The following is a 20,175-nucleotide window of genomic DNA, read 5'->3' on the forward strand; positions in this document are numbered from 1 at the left end:
TAAAATGGAAAACACATTGGCTGACTCATGATCAGAGTCTTTGCTTGTGGACCCATTAACCTCCAGTCCGACATTTGAGGGGATGTTTTTATGGCACTTTTCTAGTACCCGCCGGATGACAATAGCTAGTTGTTATCCGTGGACCTAAATGTCAATTAAAATTGATGTATCAGGTTCTTGAATTCAGTGGATTTTACAAAAGTGGCAAAATTTTGTTCTAAAACTTCTATTGTGTTGCCGAGGTTTTACTCATTTCAAAGATACTGAGAATACACGATGCTTCATTTTCTTTTTCCAGAAAATGAGATTCGCCTAGTCAACCTGATAAATCTGATTCGCCTAGTCAACCTGATAAATGTACATGTACATGATTTTCAAAAGAGGAAAAGTTTCGAAAAGAAACTTGAAATGATCTCAGTTTCATTAGCCTTGAGGGGCCTTTTGTCGATTAATGTAACATCTATTAAAACTTTTAGAACGTTTTAATCTGCAGATATAAGGCTGCTTTTTAAAACCGAGGTTTAAGATACCTACACTTTTGAGTTTATTATCTTTGGCTGTGATAATACAATTCATTGTATTTATTTCAGGACCCTCTAACTCTGTAAATAAGTTCAGTTACACCACTATGGCTTTATCTGGTGTTCAACGATAAAAATCTTCTTTATCTATTCAATGTTTCTGTAAAGATTCTAAAAACGATGGCGAGGGGTTAGGAAGGATTTCTTCATCTCTCAAAACAAATAAAAAGTTGCCTCAATTTTGTGTCTGCCAGGCTTCTTAGCACTTTAAAAGCATCATTAATAACACCGATGCTGTCAGTGAAGGTATTTCACGCAAAATTTGAAATTTTCCAAATATTTCGAGATTTTGAGAAGTAATTTAGTGTGAACGTCAGTTTTTTTTTTATTTTGTCACTAATCATCTACAACATGTGTTTCTCTGGCGCTCGAAACGTTAATTAGGTATGTGATAAGTTCGGCGTCCGAATCAACTGAAAGAGAGAGGTTGTTCTTCTAGCCTGATTTGGCCAGGAAATTTTGACGCAGGAACAGCTTTGGATCGGCTTTGATTCTCCTTGCAGATAAATGATAAATTATTACAAGATATTTTGAAGCAGTTTTCCTGAAAGTCTACTGTGAACAGCTATAACAAGCAATAGATATGGCATTCGACTCAACTGACGTACATTTTTAAATATTCTGGTAGAATTGTCAAATTGTTCAAAATGGTTGTTGGCAAAAGGTTTAAAACATGATCTGAAAGAAAAAAATTTGTCACCTGAAAATGTCAGGCTTGCAGCGAAATGACTTGTCTTCGACGAGCGCTGATGAAGTCAACACTGGTTAAGAAATAGCTAAATTTTCTTTTACCACTTCAAGCTAAGTGTCACCTGAGACCTTTGTGATAAGATTATCGGGATCAAATTTCCATTCAAAATGGATGAAATAGCTTCGTAACATATTAATTCATGTAGCTCTCTCCGGAGTTCGAAGGGATGCTTTTGATAAACATTTCTACTGTAGATCTAGTAGCAGCTGGACATGTGAAACTCAAAAAATTATGAAAATGGGAATTCATTCACAAACCAAACTGAACTTGCATTACAGGGAAAAACTACATACTAGTCACAAATTTATCATAAATTTGTGACCAGTTTTTGTGTCAGAAAGTGCCACCATCTTTCCCCTTGAAGAGAGCCTAGAAAAAATTCCCCCCCTTTTCCATGATTTCTTCGACTCAAAGTGGAATTCCCTAACCCAGGAGAAAAATTTTCCAATGACTTCCCTTGACCAATAGCAAATACGTATCTCGGTGAGGTAGAGAAGGAAAGTGGTACGTGAGAAACCATGGTGGCTTGTCACGTCACGCAATCATTCGTCCCCACCAATAAATGACTGCGGGACGTGACCAGCCTGACAACGTCTGCATAGGAGGCTGCCATGCCACCATGGGTATCACAACTACAGGATTTGTAGAACTACGAAGAAAAGAGTAGGGAGTAAATGTTGCAACACCAAAATAAATATTATCTGACACAAAAATCAGTTTTTATCAGAATACTTTATTAGCAGAAGGAACATACATTTAGAATTTCTCAAATTGTTTCTTGTCCTTGCTTGTTTTTCCTTTGCTGACCTTCAGTACATTGAAACGTACTGTCTTACTGAGTGGACGGCACTGACCAACAGTGACCACATCACCGAGGTTGACGTCCCTATCAGGAAAGAATATAAGTCACTTGAGACAGAAACCAGCAAAGAGCAAGTGCAGGTCACAGGGTTCTTATCAGTAAATGTGATAGTGCACGATCTGAGTTGAGTAGGCAGCTGAACTAGTTTATGTTTGCATTGTAAGCATGGCCTGTTACAAAAAGGGGAAATCTAAGGGCATGCTCTTCCAGAAAAATTTATCATTTAAAACTCGCTGAGGGCAATTTTTGACATTCAGGAACAATGTATTTGAGATAATATTTTAAAGCCAGACAATTCATAATTAAGCTTGTGAAAAATAGTCTGACAGCTAGTGGGTTTCTAACAACATCCCCCAAGCACAAGCAACCCTTAAATGACAATAAACAATAAAATCATTATATTCACAGAGTCTACAATTACAGCAATTAAATTGGTAAGATGTATCAAGGACTGGGTGTTGGTACACATAGCCACATGTACCGAACATGTGAGATGAGATTCTACAGTGTACGTTTTTAGAAACTGACAGTTCTACTGATCAGCACATTTCTAATGACATTGTCATGAGTTAACTAAATAACCCAGTGAAGTATAAAATTTACACATGATATGGTTTTGGGATCCAAATTATGATATGATATTGAGATCCAATGAAAAGTCTCTAAAATACCAAAACAGTAATTGGTAGCTTTGATAAGACACTGCAAGATCAAGCAGTAGGCTTATTTCCTGGCAAATCAATTTGCAATGAAACTTTAAGAAAATGTCTCAGTATGGTTAATGGCTAATCATAGTTTTTATAAAAACAAGTGAAACAAACCTGAAGCAAGGTGATAAATGGGCTGAAAGATTCTTGTGACGTTTCTCAAATCGGTTGTACTTTTTGATGTGATGCAGATAATCACGCCTGATGACAATTGTGCGCTTCATTTTCTGGCTCGCAACAATACCCGTCAGAATACGACCTCGGATGCTTACATTTCCTGTAAAGGGGCACTTCTTGTCAATGTAAGTTCCCTCAATGGCCTGTCGAGAATTATGAAATTGTTGCAGTCATCAAAGACAATTTTCATTTAAAGGAACTTCACATTTGATACACATCAAGGTTTTTATGTCTTGAATGAAAGTGTATTTATAAATACTTCAAGTATGTTGTTTGCACTTCCCTGGTGATATTATTGTTTTCCCTTCATTAAAGACAATTTGAGAGAACACAAAAAATTACTCAGAATCACTCCACAGAAATATTTTGAATCTTAAGCATTTTGTAACCCCTGAGAAAACAATAAAAAAACCAGAAAAAAAAAAGAATCTTCCTCTACAGTAGCTTTTTCTGTTTATTGGCAGCAAGTCTAAGGAATGATGGCTTCACTTCCCATGCACCCACAAGTAAACTGAACTTACATCTTTGGGAGTTTTGAATCCCAGACCAACATTCCTCACATATCGAAGTTCCTTCTTCTTGCCAGGTTGACCCAAGACACGTTTCTTATTTTGAAAAATTGGTGCCTGCTTTTGATAGGCCCTCTCAGTCTGTAAAATATTATCAAAAGGTACAAACTTATTAAATGAAAAACATAAGGTCAACTAAAGGAGTTCATCCAGTACCAAAAGCATCAAACAACTAGGATATTTTTTCTCCATCCAGGGCTCCAAGTTCCCTTTTGGTCACCTTCAGCTGTAAAATGGTTGCCAAAAAAAATCATATCAATGGGAGCACACTTCATGTTGTGTCACCAGCCTTTGTACGTTTGAGAATTTGACCAAATAGCCATATATTTATTGATTTTTATTTCCAAATCTGTTGATTGCCAATTAGTGACTTTTAGTCACCTAATGTATTTTTGTATCACAGTGGTCGTAACTTGGAGCGCTGACATCCTCAGCTGGTTGTTAGCACTCACCACACAATTGCCCATGTCGCGCTTCAAATTTTGTATAATCAGAGTTAGTTTGTTCACTGAGCTAAGGATGTACTCCTGTCTCTAAATAATATTTTCCTGCTTCTATAGTTCTTACAAAAACTCAAATTGGCTTACTTATTTTATATAACTTTTATTCGCATTAGTTAAGTCATATAGGACAACTTCACCTTGGTGCGGGCTTTAATAAACATGTTCTTGAAAACACAACCGAATTTGAAAATGGCAACTTTTGATTTCTTATAGAGAGAGAACAAATTCGAGCAAATTTATACTTGAATGTATGTGTTTTTCTCAAACCCTTCGAAATGTGTGTTGATATCGTAGGAAACTTCATTCCGGAAAGAACCCAAATCGACTTGAACGAAAAAACAGAACTAACCTAATAGTGCAAAAAACATAAGAACAATTGAGGGAAGCTAAACTTCGTTTTATGCGATCTTTATACAAAACATAGCCATAATTAATCAAACAGCACACATGCCGATGAAATATTCTACTTATTTAGACGAACAAAAAGCTAAAAACGATGTTTTAATTAATCATGAGGCTTTTAAACGTTAACCGAAATACAAAATCGACGTTTCTGATATCAAGAATCGTTCAACTATAATCTAAAGGCGTGATTAAAGCAAAAGAAATCCAGATCGTTCGACACAAACCTGTTCCGCCATGATGCCACTAAAAAAAGAGGAAGAACCACGTGGTCTCAAGAATTTTCCCAGCTGTCCTTGCTGTTTGTGCACATGGAGGCGAGGCTACGAAATCCAAGATGGCGGCAAAAGTGAACGAAGAACTCTTTTGTGGGATTGACAACTAGTCCTTTCACTTTTGAGACTATCATCATGACAACAGCACGCAAAATGTGAGCAATCTAAGATTTTTAACATAATTAATCAATGCTACAACTTAATTTACATGGAAAATGTATTTTCCTCCGCAAATATTCGATTTTTTTTATTCAAGGAAGTGTCACGTTAAGGTCACGTAGAAGAAATTCATGGTATCTTTTTTTGAATATACAGCTTACTTTGCATGAATGAATGAGAAGAGTATAATTTTAGATTTGCTAGTAGTCGGCATTAAACAATAAAGGTCATAGTAAAGGAAATTATTGTCCAGTGAAAAAGCTCATGATTGTTTAACGCCACAGCGCCACAGAAAAATTTTGAAGAGGATTGTTGGGAGAATATGCATGCTAATGCCAACTAGAGGTGTAAAGAGTTGTTTGACATAATTATCAAAATATTGTGACATTGTTAGGAGTTGTCAACCTTGCTTTTGACAACTAGATCTCGGAGATGCTTGATTTTGGTAATGGTTGCAAAATTGAATAAAAATCAATCACTTATGGATCTGTTTCCCTTCATAGCCTTGTCAGTGGAGATGCTTGCGGAAAGTTTAACACTCTGTTTGAGAGGGTGAGAAATATTCTCAAGAAAAACAAGGATTTTGAGGTAAATGATTTTAAGGGGCAATATTCAGTGATTAGGTGACAAAATCTCTGTGACATTTGGCAGCTTTTTGTTTGATGGAGATTGGCCTCAATTGTAGGCTAACAAGCTGTGCTGAGGTTTTGATATGTGGATCCAATTGGTTGCTGGTTGTCATTTCTATTTTAATTGTTCTCTGGATTCTCTTGTTTCTCTTTGTGCCTCAAAAACAAATGGTTTGAACCCGAATAGGACTTGGAAGCAGTTAACCCTTCCACTTTCAAGAATTCTCATCAATAATTCTCTATACTGTCTACCTTACAATTCTTATGATGTTAGTTCAGATAATTTGGTATTGGATCAACTAATAATCCCCTTTTTTCGTCTTGTCACGAGTGTGAGACAAAGAAAAAATTCTTAGTCCCCATGAGGAATTGAACCTCAGACCTTCAGATTCCATGCTCTGATGTTGTATTTTGCCACCAATATACCTGACTATGTACAAAAAGGGAAATGGTAAAAAAAGATTTTTCAATATACACTCCAAAGAATAACAAAAAATGTTTTATCTTGAACTCAATTATTTATGACTTGATTATTATGCAAATCCATTACGATTCTTTCCATTTTCATGTAGATGTTGCTTTGTGTTGGAAGTTTCTTTGGATCAAGTGAAGAATCTAAAAAAGAGTGGGAAGGTTATCTAGCAGGAAACAATTCAGGTGGAATTTTTTTTAATAATTTGAATGACTGAATTCAGTTAAACATAGTTATAACCATGAAATGGATGGTAAAGAACAGAGTGCTCACAAAAATTCCATTCATTGCGATAAAAATTTTACTTTATAGTTGATCATGTCCTCTTTAATAGTTTCTTGGTTTGAAATTGTAATTTCAAACTGAATTTGAGAATTCAATGTAAACTAAAAGTTTAATGTAAAGAATAATCAAGCCATACCTCTGTAGTAATGATGACCACAACTCCTCCTTCCCTTCATTTCAGTTCCTATCCCTACTTTTCTTCTTGGACCTACTGAAATGCATGAAGTGAGCTACTACTCTTCTGTTTCCCTCAAGAATGGTGGAGAGTTGTGTGAGAATGTGACATATCTAGGTAAGAATTCATGTGAAGCACTGGCTACACATAAAGGAATTGTGTGTTGGAAAATGTTAAATTATTTATATATTCCAATTACAAAGTTGCATTGGTAACAGCATATTGAGAAGGTCAGTTCAAACGGTGATTGAAACGAACAAGTTTGCCTGTGGTTGGTAGTGGTGTAGTGTTTTATTGCTATTACATTGTAGAGTATTCTTTAAAATGATAAGCCGCCAACAATCGAAAAACAAAAGGACTAACTCATACATACCTAATGAGGCAGATGTCTCAAGCTTGTGCATGCACATGTAATTTTTTTACATAAAATTTTGTTATTCACAATTGCATGCAATATTTGTATGTTTTATTTGCATTTTTTGTTAATGTATACATGAGTGGTTAACTGTACACGCATAGTGTAAATTATTAGTAGTTTTTCACTGTGTTAACTTATCATGATTACACTACATCTGTACTAGGATTGTGAAAGTTCTTCTCTTCTTTTAAGTCACAGATGTATGTGTGCTGTGACTACTTAGTATAAAATTATGTTACATGTGTATGTTATTATTTTCTTTATGAAATCTTAGAGAAAGTTATGCAGTGATGTTAATAGCCTTTCAAGAACTGCTATTCATTGAGTCACAATTGGTTTTTAAAAAACTGATATAAATGCCATCTTTCTTACAACAAATGTATCATGGCTTGTATTTCTTCAGGTAGGAAAGGGATCTTGAAAACAAAATCAGGTTTGCAAATTGCATATCTGAGTGGACTGGAAAAATCTGAAGCCCCTGAGGTACATTGCATTCTGTAGAAACCATTAAGTTGTAAAAATATTAGCCTTACACTATGCACTTCCAGGGAGTAGATGTGCACTGTAATTTATTCTTGCCCTTGGAAAAAAGCTGGTCAGGAAGCCTGAGAGTCTTTTGTGATATTCATTAGGGCCCATCGATTTCACAAATAATTACATTTACCTACATTATAAGATCCTCCCATTTATTATCCGATTCATACATTATTTACATGTACATTCTTTAAGCTGTGTTTTCCCTCATATTTATTACATTTGAAAGAAATTTTAATTGAATTAATTGTAATTTTGATATAGGAAGGATGTCATTTCATTGCGGATGATGTTATGTCACTGGAGTCTCAGTGCCAAGATGAAAGCTTCAAAGGGTTGGACATCCTCATTTCATCATCTTGGCCAAAAGGAGTGTCAAACTTTGCTAATCAGCCTGTGAGTATACTCTTATCATCATCATCATTATTAAGACAATCTCTTCTGTCACAGTCACTATTATTATTATTATTATTATTATTATTATTATTATTATTATTATTGTTAATTATATAATAAGCTGCATAACATATGCATTTTGATTGGTTCTTACTTATGATCTTTAGCTTATGATCTGTTGGAGCACAGAGGCATTCAGTGTAGATGATGTTCCCATCATTATATTATATAAAACAAATAGACTCTATGTTACCATGGGTCTTAAAAGCAATGGATCACAGAATATGTCAAAATGCAGTTAGAACTTCTGTGACATACTCAGTTGTGCCTCATGTGCTACTTTTTTGTTTTCACCACATTTAGACATCATGTGTGATCTACATGAACATCTGCATGGAAAATAGATGTTATTAGTGAAGGGGTTAACATGTGGTTAACTTGCCATGAATTAGTTTTTGATCATGTTGTCATGATCTGTAGGAGAGAGTTGATCCTGAAAAAAATGGTTCAGCACTGGTGTCCAGACTAGCACAACAGTTAAGGCCCAGGTATCATTTCACTGGTCATGAGGGAGTCTATTACGAGAGACCTCCATACAGGTGAGAGAAGAGTATTTGACAAGCACATAAGTGATAACCCTGTGTGACATGTCAAATGAAAACCTTTTACCATCTACCTAAAATCAATAACGTGTAATACGCTTCTACCAGTACACTGCTGAAAATGGAACTGGCCAAAAAGGGGTTTGGCTTGAACCCCTCTAACTAGAAATTCCTGCTTTTTCCTCGAACCTTTCTTGGAAAAAAAAGTTAAAGTGTAAGCTTCATTTGTACTCCATGGTTGATTTTCTAATGATCCCTTTTGGGTTGGGCAGAGACACACTGTATTTTCTACGACTGGGCGTAATGCTTAGCGGTTTCAAGTCTCCTTCGCATTCGCGGTTTGCTCTCGTCAGGCGACGCGTACTCTTCCTCAAGAAAGAAGGAGTTGCAGTGGTGGATCTAGGGGAAAGGTCGGGGGTATCTTTATTTCCCCCCCCCCCCCCCACCAAACTTGTGGTTATTTTTACCACTTGTCTGAAACCAAAATATTCTAACAACAGTGTATGGTACATTTCTACTCAACTTGAAGTATTTAAAGTTATCTTCTTTTGAAATAACTCTCCGCTTATTTAGGCTTTTTCGATCCTTTTACTTTCTTAACATTATTGCGAAGGACAAATAAGTTAGATCGATTTTCCGAAAGTATACCTTTGACAACTTTTTAAAATTAAAAACTGTGTAGATTTTTCGTGATTTACTGAAAACGTTATTTTTTTTTGTAGGAATCATCGGGTGTTGAGAGAATCCGCACAGCACGTGACACGTTTTATTGCCCTTGCCCAAGCTGGTAATCCACACAAGAAAAAGGTACATGAAAATACTTAATCATTTCTTTAATCACCTTTGATAGTTCGGGTGTTCATGTAGTTCAAGTAACAATTTAAAAAAACAAACAAGCAAACAAATAGACAAACAGACAGACTTCTATTCTGTGAGCACCTCCATATGACTCCCTCTATACAAAGCACCCCACCACCCCCCTCCCCCCCTCTTCTTCCCCCTCCCTTTTTAAAAAAAATTATAAAGTGATATATCGTTTTATTGTTATTCATTTGGGCAAGGTAGCATTGGGGTACGAAATGTACTTTCAGTCAAAGACTTGTACCAATTTTGAACAACGCAGATTTCCAGCCAAAGAAATGCATGCTGTTTACGGTATTCACTATATCTGGGTGTCAATTCTGTTCACTCTGCTCTCTTATTCCTTGCAGTACATGTACGCGTTCAATATCGTGCCCTTGGTATCCATGGATAAAAACGAACTTGTCAAACAGCCACCAGATGTCACAGAGTGTCCTTATAACAGGTTAAGTGGCAGCAATGTGAACACAGCTGACCAAAATACAAATCTACAGTCTCAGGTGACCTCTCAAACCTTCCTGGATAATTAAGTAAAAGTAAGACTGTAATGTGTAAAATCCTCAGGGACTTGTCACATTTAGTCGTTGCATATTCTAGTAATGAAGTACGGCAGTGTGCGTTAACACAATGTAATAAAAAAATTAATGTCAATATTTTTACCTGCGGATGAAAAACAGGTGAGGAGGCGAGCTGCAATAACAGTAATAATGATAAATTGAAACGAAGCCAGAAAAAATTCAGGGTCGGACAGGATTCGAATCCGTGCCTCCATGTAGAGCCTAATTAGAAACTTGGAGGCACAGGTTCCAGTCCTTAACGGGAACGAGGAATTCACCAAAATTTTCCTCGCGTTCATCGTGAATAACAGTTCAGAAACGTCTAGGTGTATTTTGGTAAATTTCACCGTAGATTATTGGCTCACAGACTCTTAAAAGATATCTTTTTGTATTTTTTTAATACAAAAAGACTTAAGTCTAAATGGTGTCTACTTGTTTTATTGCAGGCCAGTGCCACAGGTCAGAACTTCTTTTTTGATATGAGTAACACAGGGAAGTCAGAGGGACCTGGACAAAAACGACGAAGGGATCATGGTATCTGAAAATATATATAATCTGCTCTAAATCACAAGCTGGCCTTTTAGATTAACAGATATTTCTGCTAAGCACGAGGCACTTAGGAGTCTTCAACCCTTCTATCCCACCCCCTCCTCCCTCCCCCAGGTTTCGTTGACTGATCGTTGGAACTGACTTGTATCACCAGCACCATATCCCCGCAACCCGCAAGGGCTCGAAGCCGTACTGCTCAAATGCTGAGCATTGGACAACTCGCTTCCCCCGTACATTTTGTTTGTAACTCAGTAAATTCCCTTTTAGTCAATTGGAATGCAACTTCTTAACTAATAGGTAATTTAGTGTTAACAACTGGGTTGAAAACGTAAATTAGCCACCGTAAAGGGTAAAAAAGCTGACGTTTCGAGCGTTAGCCCTTCGCCAATCGCTCTGACGAAGGGCTAACGCTCGAAACGTCAGCTTTTTTACCCTTTACGGTGGCTAATTTACATTTTCAACCCAGTTGTTAACACTAAATTACCTGCTATACTCTCCCACCGACGCAGCACCACAGTTTCTTTAGAAACTTACCCCTTTATTCTTAACTAATACTCGAACCATTTTTCCGCAAACCTAGCTTGTACTTTGATCTTACATTAGGAATTCGGATAGCTTACAGTTTCGATTTGTTAAATTTTCCAGTCATTTACCCCAGTCTCGTAAATTTTTACAGGTGGCGAAGAAGGCGGTTCCAACAAACAGCCAAGACAACGTAAAGGACCACGTAAGTATGATCCCTTTGATTATTGCGATGTAGGAAAGAACATGCTGTATTGGAGCAATACAAGACTTAAACTTTTTCTAAACGCAAGGGGGCTGTTAGATTTCTAGACAGTTGCGCAGACCCAAGGCGCAGTCGGGGATTGATTTCGAGAATTCTCCCAAACTCCCCCATTCCCCTATTCCCCCATCTCCATATAGGAAACAATTTTTCATCTATTTGCACGAGATTTTTGGGACTAACGTCGCATGACTCATTTTGTAGTCTTGAGGTCAGGTTGATCTAAGTTCTTTGAACTTCTCCTGGCTTTGGATTTGAACGCTTGGCCATATTTACTTTTTTTTTCCTTTAGCTCCCTTAAAAGGTTCCTGTTGGTTCTGCCTGGGAAGTCCTGAGGTCGAGAAACATTTGGTTGTCAGTGTGGGAGACGCTGTAAGTATGTTTCCGCTCAAGTCTCACCAGAATTTCTGACGTGACAAATTTTGAATAACGTGCAAGAAAAGTCCGTTCAAAGGCGAAACTTGGAAAACTTACGAGACTTACGAGACAAAATGTTTGTCAAAGTGCTGTGGTTCTATAACGTAAAACAACGGGAAAGCACTTCAATAGACGTTAAATATCATTTTAGACCATGATCAACATAAGTACCTTCCCCAACAAAATGAATTCAACTTTTGATATGATTCTCCATTTGTCATCAGTCGTACGTGGCATTGGCTAAAGGAGGTCTGGTAGCTGATCATGTATTGATCTGTCCCATCGCGCATTTCGAATCAACAGTTAAATTGACAGAGGTAGGAAAGACCTTTTGACTTCTGTTTCCAAACCACGATTTAGATATAGCAACGCATGAAAGGCTTTTGAAATTTCAAGTATTATGAGCTAAAAGAAATTACTCAACGAAAAAGGTGGTGCAGCCTTTTTTGAACGTTTTCGATAACTTAGCTTTTGAAAAAAAGATTGAGCAATCAGATTTTAAGTTTCCATGAGGACTTGTCCCTAAGGTTACGCCGCCCAAAAAGCCTAGATATTTAGCTGAGAAGGCTGTAGCTAATCGTGAGTCGCAAATTTCGTCAACAAGGACAACCTATTCGTGATTGAATGTCCACGGAACACCGAAGCAGCAAGCGAGTTACTTACCACAAACTACGACGTTAACGTTCCATCATATACTCTTTCCTGAACTATGACTTAATTTTACAGCGCCGGTAAAGTAACGGTTCGACGCTGTACTGTAATATTGCAGTTCAACACTGAGTGTGATAAAACTGATAGTAGCCTTTTTTGTTTTATTACAGGACGTTCTCATGGAAATTGAAAAATATCCTTTATAGAGCGTGTTGGGAAAGAATCTATTGTAGTTGTGATCTTTGATTGTCCTGTGTGAAAGAGTGTTCGAATTCTTTAACACTAAAGCAGGTACAAGAGAGCGCTTCGAAAAATGTATCACAAAGAAGGCAAATCCTGTGTAATTTTTGAAAGGAATTATTACACACAGCACCTTCAACTTCAGGTAAAACTAGTAATCATCCTCGTAGTAACAGAAAGAAAAACACGAAAGGTAACCTGTAAATCGTAAAAAGAAAAAAAGAAAACGAGAAAAAAAAAAGCTCGTGTCAGAAGTGGGATTCGAACCCACGCCTCCATTTGGAGACCAGAAGACCCGGCCCAGTTAGCACTGGGAAGGAGATTATCCTTGAGTCTGGCGCCTTAGACCGCTCGGCCATCCTGACATTCGCTAAATCTTAAAGATTTAATTTGTTATCTATAGGTTATACCAGTGCCTCCCACAGATGTTGAGGAGTTAAAAGACATTTTTAGAGAACACGGAGATTCCAATTCTCTTGCAATGAGGGACGTGCCTGCCAATACAGAGCTTAGTCAGGTGATGTGTTTATTGTTTGATAATTTACAGGCTCTTTTACGAGGAGCTACAGGGCACAGGTCAGAACCCCAAAAATGACTTGGGAGCCAGCAAAGGAATAGGAAGAGCACCGGAAACAGGTGCAACATTAAAGTAACATGAGCAATAATAACAACAATAATGGTAATAATAACGATAATTATGATAATCTATGAAAATGATAACTTGAACGACATCAGCAACAACAAAAACAGCTGCAATGAAATTATGATGATGATAATGCCCCGATCAATTCGAACTTTCAAACCTCCCCTCCCTCTCTTCGGCAATCCACGGGCATTTGACTGTCGTCTGTGCCTTGGGTGTGGGGAATTAAACCTTGCCTGGGTGGGATGGAGAATTTTGTGAACTAGCGGAGTACACAGTGCACGACAACAAAAATACAAGTTACTGTAACAATAATTCGAAAACTTAACAGATAAAAAGTTAACCACAGTTTAATGAGACTTATGTGAAGCAAAGAAATCCTCGTAGAAAAGCTTCAGGATTAGGAACTGCTCAAAAGAAGCTCGAAATTGATGTTTGACGGGATTCGAACTCATGCCTCCCAGTGACTGTTTGAGTACGAATATCAATTTAGCTTCGAAGCCACATCATAAGTGTGAGCGACAGATTGTGCTAGTGTTATCCACTTTTCCGGATTAAGAGCGAGAATTTGGCGCTATATCAATATAGCACCCGCCAAATCAGAAGCATAAAGGTCGGTTTTTAGTACACGATGTGTCGGCATTGTGAGGTAAAGTTACATATGAATCCTTATGGCGGTGCATGGGTGAACGGCAGCTACTTCAAAATCGAACGTAAGATGTTATCAACCCTTTGACCCCTGAGAGTGACCAGCATCTAATTTCTCCTCACAATATCACCCCTGAATCAAACTTTAAGGTTATGAGAATAAAGGAAATGATCACCAACTAATAAACCTCTTGATTGTTAAACAAATTCTCTTTGTCAGCACCTTAGACAATATATGAAGAGCAGTGTAGAGAAAATGTGTACGGATCTTTGGGTGCAAAGGGTTCACAACTGACGAGTCTTGTGGGCTCGTTTTATTTTTTAGTTGGCTTTGTCATCGATCAATTTGTTTGTATTGCTGTTTTTTGTAAATTCTTTAATTTTGTGTTTACTTATTTTGTTGCAGATCGTACCAGTTGGAGCGCCCTATTTTGTGGTAGAATTCGACAACGAAGAGAAATTGCTTCACAGAGTATCTTTGAAGATGCCTCTACAGTTTGGAAGGTAGCTTTATCATACAATATCTCAGTAATTAATTCCTACGTTCGATGTAAGCATCAGGGACATAATCTTTGAGAAGGTTACTAGAGATTTTCAGACCTGTGTAAAGTGCGATATACAATATTAATTAACAATGCCCTGACATCAGTATCCTCATTCTCCATACTATTATCTACACAAATCGGTTTGTACTGCCCAAGAGAATTTGTTTAACAATCAAAGCTTATTTGGTTGGCAATCATTTCCTTTCTTTTCATGATCTTCATAAATAATTCAAAAATATTACTGTAAGGAGAAATTAAATACTGGTCTCTCTTAGGGTTCATTAATGGGTTTAATAAATGGAAAGCATAAAACCATCATAATCGTATCGACTGTGGCTTTTTAGAGGGAAATTATTTTATAAATTCTGACAGTGTTGTTTGGCTTTATCTCCGTCTCTTGTTTGTTAAATATAGGACAATTTTCTTTGGATTGTCGAAGACAAAATTAGCGTGCGTTTGTTTTCTTTACTACGCCCTTGGATTGGTGTAGAACCTATTGATCTGATGTGTCTTTCGTTCCTTGAACAGGGAAGTTGCCGCCAGTCCCGCTCTTCTCAACATGCCCGACAGAGTGGACTGGAAAGCTTGTAAAGTTTCTAAGGACGAGGAGACAAGGATGGCAGCCGTCTTTAGAAAGAAATTCCAACCTTACGATTTTAACTTGGAATAGGCAAAAGATAAAATCGAAAAAGGAATTGCTGATGAGGCTGGGCATGCTTTCATACAATCCAGACCCAAACAATCCAGACCCAAACATTAGGGTTTCCAGGAAATGCTTTACAAAGAAACGACGGATTTACGATGTTCGAGACTACAAGCTGTACGGCAGAGTAATCTAGTATTATTGACTGAGTTGATAACGTAAATTGGCCACCATAAAAAAGCGTCAGATTTAAAGCTCTTTACGGTGGTCAATTTACGTTATCAGCTCAGTTGATTATACTAAATTACCCTTTTATACTCTCCCTCCGACGTAGCACCGAAGTTTCTTTAGAAACCTATTCCCTTTATACAACCTGTATGGTCAGATAACTGTAGAGATGATGGTAAATTCCCGATAGTTAGATCGCGATAATTTATGTTTATATGAAATGGACGAAATATTTCAAGAGATAAGTCGTCATTATCTTTAAAACAGAAAAAAAAAAAAAAAAAACAATAACGCTTCGTGACCGGTCTTCTTTATAATTTGATAAAATAAATGATCAGATTCTTTTCATGAAACGAACTACCCGCTAAAATGTACCTCGCCTCTAACCTGTGGTAGTAAGGTCCTACAAGTGTTCAGGAGACAAGGCCGTGAATCCTGTCGAGCCTTGGATCTTTTCAGGTGTCTTTTCATTAATTTCGGTAAATACAGCTCACCCGTGAGGATATTTTCTTTCCTTGCTGTTGTTCTTTCAATGCAGTTTGGAGCCAGTAGGTCTATAATGACAAATGACAGTGAGCGTATCAAGAGAGGCGGATTCGGCCCTGGTGACTTCATTCGGCGACTAAAGGATAAATATTATTTTCCTATTTGTCTGTTTTTGTTGTTGTTGTTCGGTTGTTGATATTTTGTTTAATATTAGAATAGAAGAAGCGTTAAAAATGAGGTAAGACAGATGAATTTGATTTTGGTCGTCATTTTGGGATTGGTATCTAGAAAAATTGACTTCCTAAGCGGTCAATTTTCTTTAAGAATTACGCTAACACTGGGCCCACGCTATGAGCCGCCAACCAGTGATCTGGTAGATCCTCTGACGTTCACAACAGACGAAATGGCGGTTCGCGGAAAAGTGAACCTTTTTCTTTTCCAAAAACCCTTTTCACTCACGGCAGGATATGTTTTTTTTTTCATTTTCAATCAGGAAATTAATAGTTCGTGCGCCTTTGGGGTCTAGCTTTACTTTGGTTTCAAACCAAACGCTTTTTCTTCATTTTAATGTTTCGTGATGAGAGATTGACGTGAAATCTGCATACAAAAACCAAAGCAATTAAATGCGAGCGCAAAAAAATAGGATTTTTTCGTTTAGGGTTACCGCGAAAAGGTCTCTAAGGAGATTGCGTCTTATGGGAAATTTGACCCCGATGATTTTTCGACTTTTTGAAGATAGTATTATTTTAAATAACCCGCGCACGTTTTGAGATTTACTCTAAATTTTATGAAAGTGTTGACCTGTTAGGGTTTGGAGTATCGCCGCACATGAAAAGAAATTTGTCAATATCAATAAAGAATAACTGACAACAGTCATGGTACTTATGAATTATTGTCAGACAGGCAACAACGCGCGCGCACAATAACCGAATGTAAAAATAGCTCGGGAGGATAGCACCTCGGATTTTTTCGGTCAAGCTGTTCACTGCGAAAAGGTCGCTAAGGGGTTTACGTCTTACGGGAAATTTGTCACCGATAATTTATTGCACCTTTTTAAAAGTAGTATTTTCCTCATTAACCCGCGCACGTTTTGAGATTAACTTTAAATTTTCTGATAGTGTTGACGTGTTAGGGTTTGAATTATCACAGCACATGAAAGAAGTTTGTCAATATTGATTAAGATTAACTAACAACAGTCTTAGCACAAATGAATTATTGTCAGACAGGCAACAACGCGCAGCAACCGAATGTAAAAATAGCACGGAAGAGCATTGAGGAAAAGCAGCACTGCAAAAGATTGGCGCTGTCCAGGTGAGAAATTCCAAGAAAAAATGATTGAAGGAATCATATTCCAAGTTTTGTCATGCCATTTCAAAATATGTCGCTGGATAATGATGTTTCTTTGCCTACATGTGTTTAAGTTTTGTGAGGGCTGTTCGCGATTGTTTTGCTTTGAATAAAGTTAGCTTCAGGCATCTGATATGCCGGGGGACTACGTATTGGAAGTAATTCAAATCTACACTCCCGGACTCATTTGTGTTGAAGACTTGCTGCCTCATGTGTCCCTCTCAATGTTGGGCTTTAAGACGGCATAGAAGCATTTGGAATTAACAACTTTGGCAAAAGGGAAGGGGCGAGAGAAGATCGTAGCCGTCGTTCCTCTGAAGAAGTGTCCCTACCGATATGTCTGGGAGTGTCGCTCATTTATCAATTTATATTCACTGCACAAGCGAGTGTTTAACCCATAAATGGTCATCGGTCAGTTGCTTCCATAAGTTAACCTATATTAAGCGACTCTTGACAAAACCTCGACTTCTTTAATTATCATCCGAGTTGAATTACGGCTAGGAGAATCCCCTCTGCTGTCAAATGTTTGTAAGCGTTTATATGAAGAAAAGAAGTTAAACCAGGCCAGTCCCTCTTCCAGGGTATACCTTGTAGAAATCTGGTTGGGTATAAAACTCATTCAAATTTTCGTATGGACAAGCTATTCAGGGTAGGTACGTTCTCTCCAATAACATTGTCTGAATCGCTTCTCCTTTTTAATTTAACCAGTTTGAACTAATCACGAACCACCATTTTGTTGTACTGGACTTGGCATATCTGCGATTTGTCCCCTTGATGTTTAGGTCTTTGATCAGTTCTTTAACCCTTTACACCACAACATCAGAATGCATATTCTGCATACCGTTCTCAATATATTTCCTAAGGTGATGACAAGGAGAATTTGTTTAACAATCAAGAGCTTCTTTAGTCAGTGATCATTTTCTTTATTCTCGTGACCTTGATATGTGATTCAGGGGTGATACAGCAAGGAGAAATTAGATGCTTATCACTCTTAGGATGTAATGGGTTAAAGGCTGACGCGAGTCAGTCTCAAAGCAAACCTCGTGTTAGTACAGAAGGACAAACCGGGTTTCGGTCAATTTATAATTATCAGCCTTAAGCACTTTTTTTGGACAGTTCTGCCGAAGTGTCAAATCGGCCCATGTTCACGAGAGGAGAATTGAAGTAAATAGCGACCGAGTAGCGCTGCAAGACGCTTCCCCGCCCGTGGAAAGATTTAGAGCGAGTCGAGGAGAGTTGGCTGTGGGTTCTGGCATCCATTATCAGCACTGGACCCTTCACAGACCTCTCCCTAGCTCTCTTAGCTAAACGCTCTTTCCAGCGATCAAAGAAATGCTGGTTCCGATAAATTTGCCGATGCAATGCTCTTACATTGTGTGCATCTAACGCGTGGAGAAGTGGCTAATTCTCTGATTTGAGTCAAACATTTTGTTAAAACGTTGTTCATATTTTCTTTTCCTTTTATTTTCACAGCTAGTAACCAGAGATGATGTTTCGTAAAGTACAGAAGCTGTTCTTACTGTCCCTGTTTGTTTTAATAGCAATTATTGTCCGTGAATTTTTTAAACTTGAATTCTTACGCCTCGTGAAACTAGCCGACTTTAGCCAAGATCAGTTAACACATGATCAGTTACCACTTGATCGATTAACAGCTGATAGATTAACACGTTCATCAAGTGACCGTGAAAGTTTTTTCACTGACTGATGCCGACTTCAGCGGTCGAGTATGGACTGGGAAGTATTGTCGGGACGCTGTCATGACAAAATGGCTTGGACACAGCGTGAGTCCTCTTCAAAAAACAGAACAGACCCTGATAAGAGGATCAATCCTGTTGACACAGAACCTCGAAAAAGTTGGACGAACTAAATAATGAAACTAAAATTGACACCGAAACACTCTCTTCGTTTAGAAGATAGGGCAAAAACATCACTCTAATTGGGCGTATAACCAGTTTTTTTGGTTGTTTATTACCAACTTGTAGTTGATAATACATTTAAACTAGGTTCTATTTTCTGCTTTCGACTTTTTTGTTTACTTTGTTTGTTTCGTTAATGAAACAGTATCTACCTTAGGAACATTATTTTTGCAAATTTGAAATTAGTGATGGTAATGGACTGGGTGGGATCCAACTTGGTCTGAGATCCTTTGAATGATTCACGAAAACGGACGACCGCTAAGCGGGAGTCGACTTGTTTATTACGAGTATAATTACAGGTAGAACTGGACGCCACGAAATTTTGTTCCCTCTTAGTCAAAACTAGCCCTTACTTTTCATAAAAAAACAACAGTTAACTCGACGATATTCTTGACAACAGCGTACGCACACGACGGGTACTGTCCAATAACAGATGCATGATATACAGACTGTCGAATTACACAGTTCAATTATAAGCTTGACGCCCATACTTTCCTACTAGTGCTCAAATCGGGCTGGTGATAACCAATCATGTTCGAAAATTTTGTAGTGATTTTGATTAGCCGAAGTAGATTTAGATGAGAAACAAATTATTAAATTATGTCACGGCATTTTTGTCAGCTAATCTCTCTGTTGGTAAGATTTTTTTTACGTTTCCATGACAGATATTTGTTCTCATATTCTTTTGAAGTTTTATCTCTTGGTTTTATGAAGCATTAAAAAGGATGACGAGAGCGCCCGTTGTGTATCTTTGCAGGTCTCCTGGAAAGGAAGCAATGATAGAGATTTCAACCAGACTATTGTCCTTGAGGAGATCCAAAAAGTCTTGGACAGCCTTAACATGACAGGGTATCAAAGCGTTTCCTTTTTTATCGTCGGTATACATTACTCACTATCGCTGAACTTTACAGCTTACCAAATGCTGAGTGATAGCATTATCGAGATACTAAGGAGAGACACTGGTACTGAGAATGAAGGCGCGTTGAGTAGCCGGGCACTTTCCATTTGGCGAAGTAACGCGGCTGTAGAGGCGGAGCGTTTTAAAGACTGTTTCCCGCAAGTGAACTATACCGAATGGAGATTCTTTACCAATCAGGTAATAATACAAGTTGAAACATCATATGCCTTAATCGCAAACATGATCAGGACTATTTTTCTGACCA

The 20,175-nt window shown here is 37.7% G+C and overlaps 2 protein-coding genes and 1 non-coding gene across 3 annotated transcripts; 1 reads left to right on the forward strand and 2 right to left on the reverse strand.

The window, feature by feature from the left end:
- Positions 1-2,045: 2,045 nt before the first annotated feature.
- Positions 2,046-4,814, reverse strand: LOC131780272 (small ribosomal subunit protein uS17). The gene is made up of 4 exons (XM_059096892.2): positions 4,780-4,814; positions 3,600-3,728; positions 3,016-3,221; positions 2,046-2,218 (listed from the first exon to the last, which is right to left on the reverse strand). The coding sequence occupies exons 1-4, from the start codon at positions 4,789-4,791 to the stop codon at positions 2,089-2,091; spliced, it is 477 nt and encodes a 158-aa protein (XP_058952875.1). The 5' UTR covers positions 4,792-4,814; the 3' UTR covers positions 2,046-2,088.
- Positions 4,815-4,875: 61 nt separating this feature from the next.
- On the forward strand, positions 4,876-16,113 carry LOC131780278 (CWF19-like protein 1). The gene is made up of 18 exons (XM_059096898.2): positions 4,876-4,982; positions 5,490-5,574; positions 6,188-6,272; positions 6,554-6,664; positions 7,369-7,448; positions 7,764-7,895; positions 8,376-8,494; positions 9,220-9,304; positions 9,709-9,858; positions 10,362-10,449; positions 11,141-11,191; positions 11,541-11,620; positions 11,890-11,982; positions 12,487-12,509; positions 12,608-12,701; positions 12,960-13,073; positions 14,254-14,351; positions 14,921-16,113. The coding sequence occupies exons 1-18, from the start codon at positions 4,963-4,965 to the stop codon at positions 15,060-15,062; spliced, it is 1,650 nt and encodes a 549-aa protein (XP_058952881.2). The 5' UTR covers positions 4,876-4,962; the 3' UTR covers positions 15,063-16,113.
- Positions 12,803-12,921, reverse strand: Trnal-caa (transfer RNA leucine (anticodon CAA)). The gene is made up of 2 exons: positions 12,884-12,921; positions 12,803-12,848 (listed from the first exon to the last, which is right to left on the reverse strand). It is a non-coding gene; the product is annotated as a tRNA-Leu (tRNA).
- Positions 16,114-20,175: the final 4,062 nt, after the last annotated feature.

Source organism: Pocillopora verrucosa, chromosome 3 (genome assembly GCF_036669915.1).
Source record: "Pocillopora verrucosa isolate sample1 chromosome 3, ASM3666991v2, whole genome shotgun sequence".
NCBI lineage: Eukaryota > Metazoa > Cnidaria > Anthozoa > Scleractinia > Pocilloporidae > Pocillopora > Pocillopora verrucosa.